This window comes from Mirounga angustirostris, unplaced genomic scaffold (assembly GCF_029215605.1).
Source record: "Mirounga angustirostris isolate CCGP_5_RB_7025 unplaced genomic scaffold, mMirAng1.0.hap1 SCAF_2, whole genome shotgun sequence".
Lineage (NCBI taxonomy): Eukaryota > Metazoa > Chordata > Mammalia > Carnivora > Phocidae > Mirounga > Mirounga angustirostris.
The window spans coordinates 66,219,797-66,237,721 of record NW_026991710.1 but is presented as its reverse complement, the minus strand read 5'-3'; the positions used below and the strand labels follow the sequence as shown (position 1 = coordinate 66,237,721).

General features: G+C 40.2%; 1 protein-coding gene across 6 annotated transcripts in view; it reads left to right on the top strand.

Moving 5' to 3' along the window:
* The first annotated feature begins 1,470 nt into the window (after positions 1-1,470).
* Positions 1,471-17,925, top strand: part of LIN54 (lin-54 DREAM MuvB core complex component) — a 65,356-nt gene continuing 48,901 nt past the window's right edge. For 3 of the 6 annotated variants that reach the window (XM_064584711.1, XM_064584712.1, XM_045880867.3), the window contains exons 1-2: positions 1,471-1,638; positions 15,199-15,914. In XM_064584711.1, the coding sequence (XP_064440781.1) occupies positions 15,231-15,914 (684 nt within the window). In that variant the 5' untranslated portion in view covers positions 1,471-1,638; positions 15,199-15,230. Of the gene's footprint in view, positions 1,639-3,597; positions 3,962-15,198; positions 15,915-17,925 lie in introns of those variants that run through there. The other 3 variants (XM_045880868.3, XM_045880866.3, XM_045880869.3) reach the window with 3 other exon arrangements.

Below are 17,925 nucleotides of genomic sequence, written 5' to 3'. Positions count from 1 at the left end.
AGAGTATCATTTGGCTTTTCTCCTTTAATAAATTACCTGGGATTTCTTAGTGTTAAACCACCATTCTTGGAATAAACCATACTTTGTCATGGTACGAATTCTTTTTATTACCACACCACTGTTTTTGATACTTTAGTACTCAGTTTTCTTTGCAACAAAGTCATAGTGAGAACAGAAGAATTCCTCTCTTTCTTTGGGTATTGTTTGTGTTGGGTTTTGATATTAGGATTATGCTAGCTTTATGGAATAAACTGAGAAATCTTCTCCCTTTTGGGGATAGTTTCCCTAGAATCCAGCCAGGGTTTGATACCCCATCTCAACTCCCTTCTTCCTTCTAGAGGTGTCCACTAGCTCTCAAGGCTCCTCATAAACTGGACTAATCTACTGATCCCCAACCAAGTTTCAGTTTTCTCCCTTTCCTTGCACAGGCCACAGACCCTCTGGCTTCCGAGCCTTTTCTAATTTCATGCCACTTGCTTTGCCATTGAGATTGCCATAGGAGATATGGGTGGTGTTGATTTTTGCAGAACAGAATTAACATTTGAGGTGGGAACTGTGTAGCTGCTTGACACCTCTCACTTCATTTAACCCTCAAAATCCTGGGATTTTTACTTTGTAGATGGGAAAAGGAACCTGATAAATTGCTATACACTAATGTGTGAGGTGCCAGAATTCAAAACCAGGACTGCTTGATTCCAAAGCAACTGCTTCCACTACAACGTAAGTCTCACCTGGGCCGTTATGGTCGCTGCCAGTCTCTGACGTTGACTTGTATGTCCTCCGTGCTCCGTTGGCAATTATAGACTGTACTACACCATTTGACATTGCCCCCTTTCGTATTTTTTGTTTCGTCTGTGTAGTTCTTGTCTCACACTGCAGTTATTAACTGAGTGCCTGTTGATCTGACTCCACATTTAGCTATCTTTTCTTATTTTATAATAAAGGGCATCGACGAAAACAAAAGAAGGAAAAGGTGACTAAATGCAAATAATTTTGATTGTGTTAGTCTTAGCTACACATTGCAAAAAGTCCCTTTCAAAGTAAGTTTAACTCTGCGTGGTCTCCCAAGGACTTTTTAGCGATTCCTGCAAAATCAATGCCTAAAAACAAAGAGGGCGTTTGTGAATATTGATTTAGCCAAGCACAGCAACCAGTGGCAGTTGGCTGGAAGTCGCACCTTCAGCACTAACTTCCTAACGAGGAAAGCTAGAAGATGAGGCACTCTCAAGTGCAGGCGCAACCCGGCTTACCCCCTCCCAGCTTCGGGCCGTACGGAACTTTCCCTGCGAAGGCTTTGACGGAGCGCCCACTGAGAGTCACGTGGGGCTGGAGCGTACTTCCGCGCCCTGCGGAATGACGCGAGGCTCGGGTTGCCAAGGGGAGGGGCAAGGCGCCGCGGAAGGGGCGGGGCGAAGGAAGCCAGCCGGGAAGGCGGGGCCGGTGGAGGAGAGGGGCGGGCGGACAGGGGCGCGCGGGCGGGGAGGGCCCAGCGTATTATGGGATGCGGCGGTGGAATGGCGCTGGGCGCGTGATTTTGAACAAACCCGGGTCTGTGTCTCGGAGGCGCCGCCGCCGCCGCTGCTGCTGGGAGCCTAGGGAGCGCGGCGCGAGGAGCAGGCGGCGGCGCCGCCGGCTTTGGTGAGTGTCAGCCCCGGGGGTGGGGACATCTGGGCGGGAGGGCGGGAAGGGGACACCGGCCCCCGCTGCGGGTGGTGGAGCGGGCGGAGGGCGCCGGACCGCCCCCTCTGGGAGCCCGGGCTGGTGGATCGTGGCGGAGAGCGGGAACCTGCGGGCTGGGGGCCGCCGCGCCTTCCTTGGGCCGCAAGGGGCGGGAGGATCCTCCGCGCTCGGCCTCTTCCCGCCGGCACCCGGGAGGGCGGCTGTCACCCGGTAGGGCCGGCGCTGGGCCGGCCGCCCGCCCTTCCCGGCAGTCGGGAGGAAGGGTTCCGGCGGCTGTTGACACGCACCTTGCGTGGCCGGAGAAGCCGACTGTGTCCGCCCTGGGTTTCTGGGAACCGGTTTTGCTGCTGTGTCATTTTGTACCAGCCCCTCCTTTCCTTGCTGCCGGCCGCCCCGTTCTTCCTACGCCCCTTTGTATGATCTCTCCGTGTATGTCCGTTTTCCTCGCGAAGCCCACCATCTAAATGTCATAATGTCCCCGAGGTGCACGGGGAAAGGGAGCGGGCCGGGACTTAGCTTGGCCAAGCAACGGTAAACACCAAGCAGAGTGCGGATGGATGGGGCTGGCGGAGGAAAAATAAAGTTTAAACATGAAGAAACTGGGAAGACTGGAGACTCTCAGGCTCGAGCAGGCTGCATAGATAAAGAGCGATTGGGCTGGGTGGTAGATAGCACTTGTTTAAAGCCTGAATCTACTGGCTTTTATATGGAGTTGTCATTCAAGAAAGGTAAGGAAATGAAATGGCTTTTTCAACTTCCACCTCACTCTTCTTAGACGAACTTTTAAAAAAGACAGTAGAGTGGCCCTGTTCTCAACCTTGAAATTCAATTTGATCATTGCAGGTAGGTCTTTAAGATTTTATACTGTAGTTCAGTGGTGGGTTTAGAATTCAGCTTTTGAATGCGCGATTACCAAAGCTTTCTGAAATTAACAAAGATAACCAATTTGGTTTTTTGTTTTTGTTTTTTAATTCTGGTCTTGTCGCAAGCCTTGAAGCTTGTGGTTTTGTGTTATTTCTTAGATGATTAAAGAAATGCTTATGTTCTTTTTTAGTTATTAAACCGCATAATGAGAGTAGCTGGTGGGAAAGATGGGTAACTGAGGTCTTGTTCTAAAGCAAGCTATTTATTTTGTCTGTATTAAATATATCTGTGGTAGATTTTTTTTTCATTTGGTGACAGATCTTAAAAACATTTGGCAAATAATTTTAGTTTAGAGGTATATTTTCTGTATTTTAGAAATTGTTCATTCATGAGTAGGATCAATACATTTTAAACCTCGTTGGGCTTTGACATCTTAAACCAATGACAAATTGGAAGTCACAGTGTTCACGGACAGAAATGATCAGATGAAATCAAGTAGAGAGGGAAAATAGTTCAGAACTTTATTTTTAAAACTAGACCACATCTAGTTTTGACCACATCATCAGCATGAGGATCAGTGCCTGTAATTTACAAATGTGTCAGATCAGACATGCATATGGAAATGGGTCGTTCTGTCAAAGTAGTGCTGACAGTAGAGGAAAACGTCAGTTGGTGAATGACATTAAAGGTCTTTATCATGTTTTTAGTATCTGAAATGAGCAGAGTGAATAAAACGCATTCCATCATCCGTCTCAAGTTGCTTTTCTGAAAATGAAAGAGTTTGGGTTCTTTATTGTCCTTATGCCGCCTTCCGTGTGGCTTTTGCTCTTCAAAACAAAAATATGCCGGACTTGGGACTCGGCAGGTAGAGAGACATCCCTTCGCGTAGCTGCCGGGCCCGCAGAAGCACCATTTTCCGCTGTGGGGTGAAAGGTCTCGGCGTGGGCTGTGTGTGCGTTTGTATCTCCCTGTGCATTTGAAGGTTGGCGGGGCGGGCGGGAGGTTTCCCCGGATATGTGGGTGTGCGCCTCTCCGGAGGGGAGGGCCGAGCAGGGGAGGAGGAGGAAGGGGGAGGTTACTGGCGGCGGCGGCGGCGGCGGCGGCCCGGGCTCGGGCTGTCGGGGAAGCTGCTGAGCTGTGATGGTGATGACGAGGTGAAAATGGCGGATCTTTCGAAATACAATCCCGGCCCCTGACATACCAGAGGCGGCGGCAGCGGCGGCGTCTCCACCCGGGCTCCCTCCCCGGCCCCCCGGTTCCCTGTAGCGCTCCAGTTCGGGCAAACTGGGAAAGGAAGCGGCTGGCCGGAGCTACCGTGCACAGGCAAAACAAGCACCGCCCGGGCTCGGAATTGCCCGGGACCTTCTGGAGCCCCCACCTCGGAGCCGGAGGGAGGAGAAAGCGGCAGCCGCTGGAGGTAGAGGAGAAGGGGGTATCCGAGGGCTTCTCTGCACTGAGATCTCTTTTATTAGGGGGGTGATGGGGAGGGGAGGAATTGCGTTGTGGATCAAGGAATGACTAGTCCAGAGTGCAAAGAATCAGTGGCCTCGTAATGACATCAACATTATTCTATGAGTGTTAAGAGGGCTCGAGTTTGCTCTTATACCTAAGGCTGCTGCTGAGGCCTAGAGGAACCGCTAGCACTTATCATGATTTCCTGACTTAATATTTAAAAACACCCACTGTAGTGGGTGTTGGTTTGATGATGTTCGGGTTATAGGGTTGTATGTTTCTTTAGAGAGGCAGAGCATAGGCATTTTTTCCTCCAATTAAGCTCTGTGTCTTAGATCATAGTCTATAACTTGTTGGGGTATGGATGCTCACATTTTTTGAGCATATGGACCAGTTTTGTAACAATTAAAAATATTTTCTTTTTCTTTTATGGCTCTGTCATCCATAGAGTGATCCGTTTGCCCCTGCCGTTTGGCAAATAACAATTGAGATACTGTCAGTCATATTTTATATCCATGTTATTCCCCCCCCTCCCCAATCCATTTCATGAATTTGGAGACTAAAGTTACAGAATATTATGCAGTATGTAAGCTTTATAATCCAAGTGAAATACAGCTGTGGGAGCTCTCTTTGGCTCACAAGTTTTACCGTCATTGTTAAGGAAGTTGTGATGGCCTGGTGCTCCCACTTGATGTGAGGACACTAAATTGATAGAGATGAATTGAGACCTCTGTTTTATTCTGAATGCTGGACTTGTTAGCTCTTTGTTTAAAGAGCTGGCGCACTGGATTGACTGACTTTATGACTATAGTTTATGGCCATAGTTTAATTTTGTTTGGTTACCTAAAGATCCCTGTATGTTTTAGATTGTGCGACAGATCCCTCAGGAGGTCTGTCTGCCCGCACACTACAGTAGTGCTACTGAAAAGTTACATGTGAGTCAAATTTTTATACATTAATTTGGGGCCCTCTGGTTTTTTCCAGCTTTTGTAGTGGAAGGTTGGGTCAGTGACATTGAGTATATTAGCCTGAACAGAGGTGAATATTTAAGAAATGCCCACTGGTAATGTTTATGATTAGCAGTAATTTCCCTTACCCATGTTTCCTACAAAGAGATGATGTCAGAATGACATACAATATCGTACATTATGTATTTTATTCAGAGGAGAAATATTTTGGGTATATGTGTGTACATAACTTAGGCATTTGGCTTTCATTCATTAGAAAAATAAGGGACCAAAAAAATTTTAGGGGAAGTAACTGCAGAGGTACTCAGAAGCTTTAATGAGTATTTTGTTAAATATGTGTCTGTTGTTCTTGTATTATTCAGTAGGGATTTGGTTTTGTTTTTTCTTACAGCTTTTATGTTGCAGTTATTTGGTCATGTCAACTAGCTTCTAAGTTAGTAGTAAAACTCAGAATTTAAAAAGTAATTAAAATAAAGAGGGAGAGTAAAATGCTTTTTCATTGGCTTTTTCTTTTAATCACAGAGGACTATTGTCTTTTTTTGTGATTCTTTGTAATTGTCTTTAAAGGCCAGTTTTCAGATTGTTATGGTTAAAACAATTGTCTATTAGGGCACCTGAGTGGCCCAGTTGGTTGGGCGTCTGCCTTGGGCTCAGGTCATGATCCCATGGTCCTGGGATCGGGTCTCTCTGTCTCTCATGAATAAATAAATAAATAAAATCTTAAAAAAAAAAACCAATTGTCTATTAATAATTAGAAGCGTATTAGAAAGAAATGAAGGAAGAGTTATGCCACCGGAGAAAATCTAGTGTCTTTTTTGGGGAAGAGGAGCATTATGGATTTTCAGTATTTATATCAAGTGTTACTATTGGGTATTTCTTATGTGTCACGTACTGTGCTAGGGATAGGGCATATCTCAGTATCATTGCCTCAGGAAATTTTCAGTTTAGGAATTGTTGGGAGGTAAAATTGGAAGGATGGATTGGGTAGAGCTTTAATGCAGAAGGCCTTGAGAGTTACAGAAGATTTTAAAACAGGAGAGTGACAGCCTCAGAGATGCACTCGAGGGAGTTAAATTCTGTGGCTTTTACAGAGACTGTGTTGTAGGTTGGAGGAAATAGAGGTAAAAGTACCATACCAGGTTTCAGACTTTGGAGATTTGGAAATTCTTGGTTGCAGTGGGAAGGAAACATTGTGCAAGTGTTATCTGCATGGTGTATGCTAGATTAATAGTTCTATGGAGAGACATCAAAGATGACGAGATCTTAAGCCCTGTAGTTTGATAGAATATCGAATGCCATAAAAAGCTAATTTAGATGGAGAAAGAGGAAAAGAATTTTCATTTGAGTTCGAGTGTACCACATAAAACTATTTTCATAGTAACCCTGCAAGTAAACGGAGGCTTAGTGAGATTACTGTTTAGGGTTATGTGTTAAACACCTAGAAGAGCCAAGATTTGGAAATGGATCTTTCTGATTTGAATCCCCATGTTTTGTCCACCGTGTTAGTCTTAAGCATGAATAATATATATAGTCCCCTCTTTAAACGGAAAAAAAAATATTGTGGGTCCTTATATTGGCCTAAATAGTTTTATTAAAATATTTAATTTTTAGGTGTATATAAATATAAATTCCTTATGTTTATTGCTTTTATGTAAGTGTAAAACACAAGTAGATTTATAAATTAAATATAAACAAAACTATAAAGCCAGTAAAACAAATTAAATTTAGGGTAATGGATGATGTTGTTTTGCTGAAACAAATTCTTTGCATAGTAAATATACTATTGCCTGCCTTGGCAAGGTGTGCAGTTTTCTATATACTATACATCCTGTGATAATCCAGTTCCTACACCACTTTTGTGCATTTGAATGCTGCAAAGCTTTCCTCCTTAAATCACAGATGGTTTGGCTTTCACTTGGCATAAATATATCATTTACCTTCTAAGACCCTCTGTGCCTTTTTTTTTTTTTTTTTTTTTTTTTAGCCCACCCTAGTTCTAGTACCATTGATTATGGATATGAGGTAGTTATTCAGATGATCCAGAATACACTGTTTAAAACATATTATCAAAATGAAAATACAAATTTTTCGAATCTTCCTCAGGACTCATGGCTTATAGTCCAGTGCTCCCGGTTTAGTTTGAGAAATGTAGTTATATACTAAGTTTTTGAGTTGCCAATGTTTGATTTTAGAAATCAGAGCTAAAATCCAAATGGTGTAGTTAACCAGTTAGTCTGGTGGTAAGCTCTAGGTACAAAACTATAGTTCTTAAACACTCAGATATTTTTGTCTAATCTAACAAATTACTCATTCAACTATAATATGGTGATAGGTCACTACTTCATAATGTCATATGCAAGAATGAAACACTTGAACACTTGTTCATCCTGGTTGTCCTTCACCTGTAATTAAGAAAGTAACAGTGTTTTAGCACTGATAATATCCCATGTGGAACTCTTAAGAGATTTAAAAGCATAGAGCATTTGCCATTTCTATCTTACATTATTTTTTTTTGATGTACTTTTTTTTAATTAATTTATTTTTTTTATTCTTATGTTAATCCCCATACATTACATCATTAGTTTTAGATGAAGTGTTCCATGATTCATTGTTTGTGCATAACACCCAGTGCTCCATGCAGAATGTGCCCTCCTCAATACCCACCACCAGGCTAACCCATCCTCCCACCCCCCTCCCCTCTAGAACCCTGTTTGTTTTTCAGAGTCCATCGTCTCTCATGGTTCGTCTACCCCTCCGATTTCCCCCGCTTCATTCTTCCCCTCCCGCTACCTTCTTCTTCTTCTTTTTTTTTTTCTTAACATATATTGCATTATTTGTTTCAGAGGTACAGATTTGAGATTCAACAGTCTTGCACAATTCACAGCGCTTACCAGAGCACATACCCTCCCCAGTGTCTATCACCCAGTCACCCCATCCCTCCCACCCCACCCCCCACTCCAGCAACCCTCAGTTTGTTTCCTACAATTAAGAATTCCTCATATCAGTGAGATCATATTACATTATTTTTTATTTTGTATTTATTTTAATCACTGTCCTAAGTCAGACCCTCCATTTATCTCTATCTTGAACTAATTACTCTAATAGCCTTCTAACTTGTCTCCCTGCCTCCAGTCCAAAAAAACACTGAGATGAAGTTAATCGTCCCAAAGTATAACTGTGATCATGCCATTCTTCTATTGATTTCTAAGCTTTGTTAGGGCAAGGTCTTTGGTTAATTACCCATAATGCCCTTCACAAAGTTGGGAAGTAATAAATATTTGTTAATTAAATGACTGATAAAAGTCATAAACTAGTTAAAAATTAAGAGAACCTTTTTGATTTAAGATGGAATGTAATTGCAGAGAGTATTAGTTAAAAGCTAATTTTGAGTATTTAAAAACTTCCTTGAAAAGGAGTTTCTCAGTTTGTGCCTTGTGAGTTTATTTTATTTGAAGTGTTGTGAAGTCTCAGCATTATATAAACCTGTCTTACTCAAATAGACAAACCAAAGTTATCTTGGTAAATAATGCTTGGATTGGTAAATAACACTAGAATTTTAGATGATATCCCTTCCCCATGATTAATTATTCATTCTTCAAGTTTGTATTGAAAGGTTATTATTTGGCAGCTCAGTTCTAGGCACTGGAGATAGGGGATCTAGTGATGAAGACAGACAAGTCCCAGTCCCTGTGGAGTTTGCATTCTAAAGAAGTAGGGCAGGAAGACTCAGACTTTCTGATTGTGATAGATGCTATGATGGAAATACCAGGGTAATGTGATAGAATGCTTAGGGCAGTGGAGATGAGTGTGGCGGTGCTATTTTAGGTAAATCTTAAAATGTAATAGAGTGAGACAAATAAAGAAATCATTAGATTTTCTGAAATCAGTGAATCTTTAACACTCAATAGATTTAAACCATTCCACCATGTTCAGCTGTAAGGAGGAAAAACTCAGTGTATTGATTTCCAGAATCATACTTTGCCTTTAAACTTTGTTTTATGAGCAAAAAATATTGGAGGCATGTGGAATACTTTGTATGTTCTGTCTTCTTTCCTACCATACCTTGCCTTGTAAAGATGAGGTGAAGTAAAGCTCCTCAGTCCCTAGTGGCTTGTGAAAATCCTCTCTTTTCTTGGAGTGGTCCTCAACACAGTGATGATGAGGTTGCATGTGCTAGTACATATCTTTCATTCCTAAGGGATAAAATTAGAGTGATGATTCATGTAGCTGCATGGCCAAACCCTTTCCTGCCATGCCCACAGCTCCTTTTGAAAGTTTCTTTTAGCACAGGCCACCGTGCCTTGCATGTGACCCTGATTGAAACAGATACAGATGTCTAATCGTAAAGCAATTATCATAGTCTGCTCAGTGACTTTGAGGTGCGCTGGCTCCAGAGTTCCGCACAGTCTGACACTACATAGAGACTGGCCAAACCGATCAGATCTTTTCTTCTTAGAAGTTTGAACTTTACTCCTAATTCAAGGGAGACTCTAGTCATGTCATTCCTAGTCTTTTTTAACAGGACAAATAAAAAAACATGTTATTCTGAATAGCAAGCTTCAAAATATATGAAGCAAAAAAATGCACAGACGGGGAGAGATAGACAAATCTACAGTCATACTTAGGGATTTTTAACAGCCTTTCTCAGTAATTGATAGAAGAAGAAAAGGTAACAGTATAGAACATATGAACTACACTATCAACCAACTTGATGTAATTGACATTTGTAGAATACTACCCTCAGCAACTGTAGAATACACTTTCTTTCCAGGTGCACATGCAGTGTTCACCAAGATAGACCATATACTAAGCCATGAAACAAGTCTCAAATTTCAAATGATAGAAATGTTATAGAATATTACATTCTTTGGCAATAATAGGAGTAACTTAGAAATCGATAATAAGGTAGAAAATGGCCAGATAGCACACTTCTTTATTTTTCTGTGTGTCAAAGACAAAATCACAAGGAATATTAGAAAACATTTGAAATGAATGGTAATAAATTGAAAATAAAATGACATTAGTAGAATGCAGCTAGAGGTTTGGGGCAAATTTTTAATGTTAAATATTTTAGGAAAGAAGAAATGTTTAAAATCAATGATCTAAACTGAGGGTTTTAGACATACTTTTGGCTTTGGAGGCCATGTAAATCTGGTATATGTTTATGTATATACTTTTTTTCCCCTCAGCTATTTAAGATGTAAAAACCGTTCTTACCTGGAGAGCAATAAACAGACTATAGGCCTGATATGGTCTGTGGACTATAGTTTACTGAACCCTGATCTGTGCTTCCATCTTAAGCTTCTGGAAGAACAAATTAAAGCTAAAGCAAGCAGAAGGAAGGAGATAAAGATAAGAGTCAATTAAATAAAAAATGGAGAAAGAATTGAGAAAATCAGTGAAGCCAAAGTGGTTCTTTGAAAAGATCGATAAAATTGATAAATCTCCAGGCAGACTGATGAAAAAAGGAGAAAACAAATTACCAAAATGAGGAATGAAGAGTTGACATTTCTACAGACATTAATATAAAATAATATTATGTATAATTTAATGCTAATAAATTTGGCAACTTAGAGGAAATAGACATATTCCTTGGAGGACACAAACTGTCAAATATCAAAGGTCGCTGAATAACTGGAACAACTCTACATCTATTAAGGAAATTGAATTTATAGTTAAAAACAAGAAATCTTTATGTCTAGATGGCTTCATTGGTGAGTCCTGACAAACATTTCAGGAAGAAAGAGTAACAATTCTATGCTGACTTTTCCTGAAGAGGAGGCACCATGCCCCAACACATTTTATTAGGCTAGCATTATCCCCAGCCACTGTACACCAATATCCTTCATGAGTATAGACAAAAATGCTTAACAAAATATTAGGAAATATAATTCAGGAATTTATACGAAGTATAATACATCATGACTGAGTAGAGTTTATTTCAGGAATGCAAAATTGGCTTAATAATAAAAAATCAAGGGCGCCTGGGTGGCTCAGTTGGTTAAGCGACTGCCTTCGGCTCAGGTCATGATCCCAGGGTCCTGGGATCAAGTCCCACATCGGGCTCCCGGCTCAGCAGGAAGCCTGCTTCTCCCTCTCCCACTCCCCCTGCTTGTGTTCCTGCTCTCGCTGTCTCTGTCTCTGTCAAATAAATAAATAAAATCTTTAAAATATATATATATAATTCAAAGGCTAAAAGAGAAAAGCCGTGTGATTATCTCAATAGTTGCAGAAAAAGCATATGCTAGAAATACCATTTATGATTGGGGAAAAAAAACCCACCTAACTTTGCAAACTAGAATATAAGTAAGCTTCCTCAACCTGGTAAAGGGAATTTATGAAAAACCCACAGCTAACAAGTAAGTTTGGGACCAAGGCAAAATGTCTGCTCTTACCACTTTTATTCAACATTTTGCTGGAGGTCTCAGCCAGTGTAGTAAGGCAAGGAAATGAAATAAAAGACACACTGATTGGAAAAGAAGAAATACAGATGTTATATTCAGACAACGTGGATTGTGTTTGTAGAAAATCCTAAGGAACTTACATCAAAAATCTACTAAAATTAGTAAGTGAGTTTACCTACATTGTAGGCTACACGGACAATATGAAAAAAACCCAGTGGTATTTGTATATACTAGCAGCAAACAATTGGAAAATAGAAAAAAAAGACCATTTGCAATGAATCAAAAAGCATGAAACGCTTAGGGATAAATTTATGTGCAAGACCTGTACGCTTGAATTATAAAACATTGCTGAGATAAGTAGAGAGACACCGGTTGGGAGATAAGTTTTCCATTGGTCTTTGCAAGAGAGGCAGTGACTGTCCTTTTAAATAATCATTTCTAGGATGTTTGTATAGCATACAGCCTTGAATGATAGATACAGTGATTCCTGCTGCAGCCAAGGGCAGATTTGCTTGTTGTGCAGTATAATAAAGATAATATCTTCCTGTGGACAAAAGGGCAGGTGTGCTTCAGCCCATTATAAATGAACCAGGTTCTCTGAGCTCAGGGTTATGAGTTGTGATACAAATCCCCCGCCTACACAGCATCTACCTGGGCCTCTCCATGTCCACCCTGTGGGACTTGCAGGCAGCCGGAAGAACTCATAGACACATGATGCTCATGTTCCTTGCTGTGCTGTAAGAAGTCATCTGTGTCTCTACCTAGGACTGCAGTGTGGTCTGCCAGTATCTGTGAAATGGTAACAGGATATTTTGTTAGCTTACAAAGAGGGTCTAAAATCTCAGATCCCTCACAGTTCTTGGCAGTTTGGGCCATGAAAATGGAGTTCTGACAGAGACATAGCTTTCTGAAAAAGGAAGATGACAGCCATGTGGGTTAGGTTAGGGGATATGAAAAGACTCTGGCATCTGGTAATGAATGCTGTCACTCAAGTGGTGGGCAAGGGTGGCAGGGGGAATAAGTCTTCCAATGTTCTACGTCTTAATGGATATTTAGGGGCTGAACTGAGAGCCCAAATGGTGCTTTGGTTGTTGTACACTCAACTCCATAGCCCCATCTGAAAGGCACTGTGGCTGTAGCTGCTGAGTTAAGGAGTCCCCAAAGCTGAGATAATGATAATGGTGTCAGGAATAGGACACCAGAAATGGCATCAGAGGATATAGAATTTTGGGTGTCTTAGAAGTTTGTTTGTTGTGAGTACTTGAAACTGTTTGTTGTGAGAAGTTTGTTTTGAGTTGTGAGTACTTGAAACTGAAAGTAAATGCACTGCCAGACGATTATCTCCTTCTGTGACCTGACTTCTCCCTCCTCCTACACCTTGACTTCAGGTGCTTTAAGGAGAAAGATGAATAGAGATTGGGCAAAGATCTCCTTGTCCTTAAGGGGGAACCAAAGGCCATACCACATGACCAAATATGCTGGGGGAACTTCGGGGAGAGCAAGGAGTCAGACTTCTATGGTTGTGTTGGATACTGGCACCCTGCCAGTTCTGTGGGGGATGGAGTGTGCTAGATGTGACTGATGGGGCTTGGACAAGGTTTGCAGAGGGAAAGGAAGCTAATGTGACAATTGTGGGTTGGGCCCTTTGTTGTTGTGTACTGTTTCCATTGCTGAAGGTATAATTGGTGTTGTTTTTACATGCCTACTTTAAATTCCCATAAATGTCAGAGGGGATTCTCCTGATCAGAAAGACCTGTATGTAGAGAAGTGCTAGTACTTTGGGGTCTTAAAATGCTAGTAATTCCTTTGAGCTTCAAGTTATTATGACTGGTGATTTTATAGTGTATATAAAGAACTTATCCAATTCAGTAAGAAGACAAAAAAGCCAGTATTTTTTTAAAAAGGGAAAAGATTTTAACAGACACTTTTCAAAAGAAGATACACAAATACACTGCATATATGAAAAAATGCTCAGCGTTGTTAGTCATTTGGGCATTGCAAGTGAAAACCGCAATGAGATACCACTTCACACCCATTAGAACGGCTGACAGTACCAATTGTTATCGAGGATGTGGAGCAGGTGGAACTCTTGCGCATTGCTGGTGGGTGTATACAGTGTTGGGAAATAGTTTGGCACTTTCATGGAAAGTTAAAAATAAATTTACCTTATGACCCAGCAAGTCCACTTCTTGGTATTTATTCAAAAAATACGAAAATATGTATCCATAACAAACTTGAACTTGAATGTTCATAGCAGTTTATTTATGAGAGTCCCAAACTGGAAACAATTTCCAAATATCCACTCACAGGTGAATGGATAAACAAATCATGGTAGATTTGTACGATGGAATATTACTCAGCAATAAAAAGGAACAGAACTCCTAGTAAGTGAAGGAATAAAGATAAATCTCAACATGCTCAGTGAAAAAACTCATTTATATGATTCCTTTATGTCCTGAGTACATAATATATGATTGCATTTATGTGAAGTTGTAGAATGGGCAAAAAGTCAAAACTATAGTGATAGAGCAGCTCAGTGGTTGTGTGGGGTGGGATTTTTAGGGTAGGGGATTGACTGTAAAGGAGTAGACTTGTTTTTTCTTCATTTAAAAATACCAGTGGTAAAAATTTAAGGCAGTGTAATTTTGTGATTAAAATTGTGAACCTTGGTATTATAAAACATACCCTGATTTTGAGTCTGGGTATTTTTTAAGCTAAGTTTCTTCATCTGTAATATGGGAGTGGTAATAATACTATCTCAGAATTGTGAGGATTAATTATGCCATCATTTGTATATAGCAAGCATTCAATAATGATTAATTTTGGCACTTCAGTATTTGTCAGTGATAATGTAATTTGGTGCTCATGTCTGTTACTCTTAATCTCAGAATGGGTATTTTTGTTCTGTATTTTAAAAAGGAAGAAAAGGAATTGCTGATTAGGTTTCTATGGATCTTTAATGTTGTATGGGCAAATAACATTATTATTTAGTCAGTCATGAACATGATGCGCTCTCTTTAGTATGTGAAGATAATGGTACTGACTCCTTCATTGGAAGTTCTGCGTAACCTTTGGCTAAAATCATCACAGTTCTGACTTGTTCATAATCTGCTTTATTATTATTATTACCACTTTTTTTGTAATGGGACTGGTTCCCTTTTTGACATTTTAAATGGCTATGGAGGATTTGAGAATCTTCTTCCCAAATAAAGGGTTTTTTTGGTCTGAAGCTAATTGATCAAACTTGAGCCAAATAAGTCATTTAATCTGTACTTGCTGAGGTGGATTACTCTAGAACTCCTTTAACATTAATTTGAGTATTTAATGGATTTTTATAGATGGCAAACTACCCTCATCTTAGGACCTAGCTCCCTGGAGATTTAAAGATATTTTCCAATATTTGTTTACATTTAAATCTTTCTTTATATGAATCAGCAGTTTTCAAGTCTATCAATAGGAAAAAAAATAACTGGCAAGATATAAGATGATCAGACATGTCAAAGACTAAAGAGTTTTATGAGTGGGCATTGGAAAGGAGTTTCATGTAATTATGTGACTTATTGTTGCTTGAATGCAGTATACTTTGGGATTGAGACATGGCGAATGAGAATATTTGCTTCTAGTTTTGTGTCCCAAATGACATATTTCAGATTCTTGAAGGTTGAGAGTATGTTGAAGTGGTTTAAGCCAAATAGGTATCAGGAATATCCTTCATTCAGTTATACATCAGCAACAGATGATTATTTTGTCACTTGCACTTTTTTGAATAATTTTATTCTTAAATCTGTTTTGAAAACTAGTAATTTATTCATTTTCAACTTTTATTGCAGTGCCTGATCAACTTTCTAGCAGGAGAGCGATCATGGAGGTGGTGCCAGCTGAGGTGAATAGTTTGCTTCCAGAGGAGATAATGGACACTGGTATAACTTTAGTGGATGATGATAGTATTGAGGCTGTTATTGTTTCATCCCCAATTCCCATGGAGACAGAACTGGAAGAAATTGTCAACATAAATTCTACTGGTGACTCTACAGCCACGCCCATTTCCACGGAACCAATCACAGTGTACAGTAACCACACTAACCAAGTTGCAGTGAATACCACAATTACTAAAGCAGATTCTAATACCACAGTGAAACCAGCTTTTCCAAGTGGCCTTCAAAAACTTGGTGCTCAGACTCCTGTGACTATATCAGCCAATCAGATTATTTTAAACAAAGTATCACAGACATCAGATCTTAAACTTGGCAATCAGACCCTTAAACCAGATGGACAGAAGTTAATTTTAACAACTTTGGGCAAGTCTGGTTCACCAATTGTTTTAGCACTACCCCATAGCCAACTACCCCAGGCTCAGAAAGTTACAACTCAGGCCCAGTCAGGAGATGCTAAATTGCCACCGCAGCAAATTAAAGTAGTTACCATTGGAGGGAGGCCAGAGGTGAAACCTGTCATTGGTGTCTCAGCATTGACCCCAGGAAGTCAACTGATTAATACTACAACTCAGCCCTCTGTGTTACAGACCCAACAGTTAAAAACAGTACAGGTAAAAAAAAAAAAAAGGGGGCTTATTAATTCAAATGCATGTTAAAAATTAAATTGATTCATAGTTGTGTTTGTAGGGTGATTAAATGCATAGTTGTTACTGAATTCTTTTGAATGTTGCTTTTAGTAATTGTGTGGTTTCTTTTTCGTAAAGTTTGATATGTCTAATGCTTTGAAAATGTTTGCTAGAGAACTTAGAGCAAACTTAATTTTCGTTAAATTTCGACTTAGTGTATTTATAGCTCTTTACTCATTTTTAAATGCATTTTATTCTTAGTAGTAGTTTGATTGCAAGTATGCTCTGCTGGTATAAAGATACCAGAGTTGCTGCTGGGCTGTCAAAAAATCATTCAGACATGATGTTTTTCAGTTAACAGATGGCCAAAGTCTAGGAAAACTTGCTGCTCTGAGAAATCCTTGGAGCCAGCAATAGTACATACTAGCCCGCGTGTGCCACCTCTTTGCAGTTTCCTGCCCACTACCATCACTCATGTTTGCAGTGTGGAAAAGGCAGTGTCACGTGATGGAAGGTAACATACTGGCTTTAGAATTGGACCAACTGGATTTGAGTCACTTCTATGATACCCTACCACCTGTGGAACTTTGAATCGGTTACTTCTCTGAGTTTTTGACTTTAGCTGGAAGATGGCTATTTGATCATGATGCAATACATAGTAAAAGATAGTACTTAATGTAGTTCTCAAAACTTTGAGGATCCTTCAAAATGGTGCCTATTATTAGTATGAATAGGATCCTAAGATAGAAGGTTAACAGAACATATATTAAATGGTTCCCAGTTTTTCACGCTCACATAGGCCTTTTTAGGTCATCACTGCTCTTAAAATAAAATGATCCTCTTAAGATCAGGAAACACAGATACATTCCCTGCTTGAAAGATTCACCTCTCAGAAAAAAAGGAACAGGCATGACTTAGAGAACTGGTGCAGGTATATAAGGAAATAGGAAGATGTGAGGAACTACCCGTGCTCAGCTGATGTTAGAAATAATGAGGTTTTGGTTATTATGTTGGCAGAATAATTAGAAATTTATTTTTCATGGGCTTTTTTTTTTTTTTAAGCTTTTGTTTTTAAGTGATCTCTACACCCAACGTGGGGCTTGAACTCACAACCTCGAGATCAAGAGTTGTACACTTTTCCAACTGGGCCCAACTAGGCGTCCCTTGTGGGCTTTTTATTTAAGCACTTTGTTTGATTTCTCAAACCTTGTAATTTGCCCATATCCCTCCTCCCACTATTAAATATTTAGCGCTTTTCTTTCTTGATTTTTTTTTTAAAGACGTTAATTTATTTGAGAGAGAGAGAGAGAGAGAGAGGGCACGAGCAAGGGAGGGGGAGAGGGAGAGGGAGAAGCAGACTCCCCACAGAGCAGGGAGCCCAACATGGAGCTCCATCCCAGGACCCTGGGATCGTGACCTGAGCCAAAGGCAGATGCTTACCCAGTGGAGCCACCCAGGCATCCTTCTTTCTTGTTTATTATCATCTCTCACTTATCTCTGACTTCCTTTTACTACTTTTGGTGAGAATCTCTTGAATGAGATAAACTGTCCCCATCAAGCATCTTGTCTTCAGCTTGTTTTTTAAATCAGTTTTGAAACTTGTTTTTATTAGTTTACCATAGTTTATCTGGCTTTGGGGATCATAACCACGTTCACAATAAATTAATAATGAAAACCAGAATATCATATTTTTTTTCATTTACTAGAGCAATGTATACATGCTATTTAATGACCAGGTTACTTGTATCCAGAAGTTTTCTACTATAATCCCCTAACTACTGACAATGAAAGCAAAGACTGGGGTCTAATTCTTAGAACTGCTTTTATTATTGTTACTTTTATAAAACCTGATTCTGTTTATGAAAAAAGGACTATCATTTATTTATTTTATTTTATTTATTTGAGAGAAAGAGAGAGAAAGCACAAGTGGGGAGAGGGAGAAGCAGACTCCCTGCTGAGCAGGGAGCCTGACATGGGGCTCTATCCCAGGACCCTG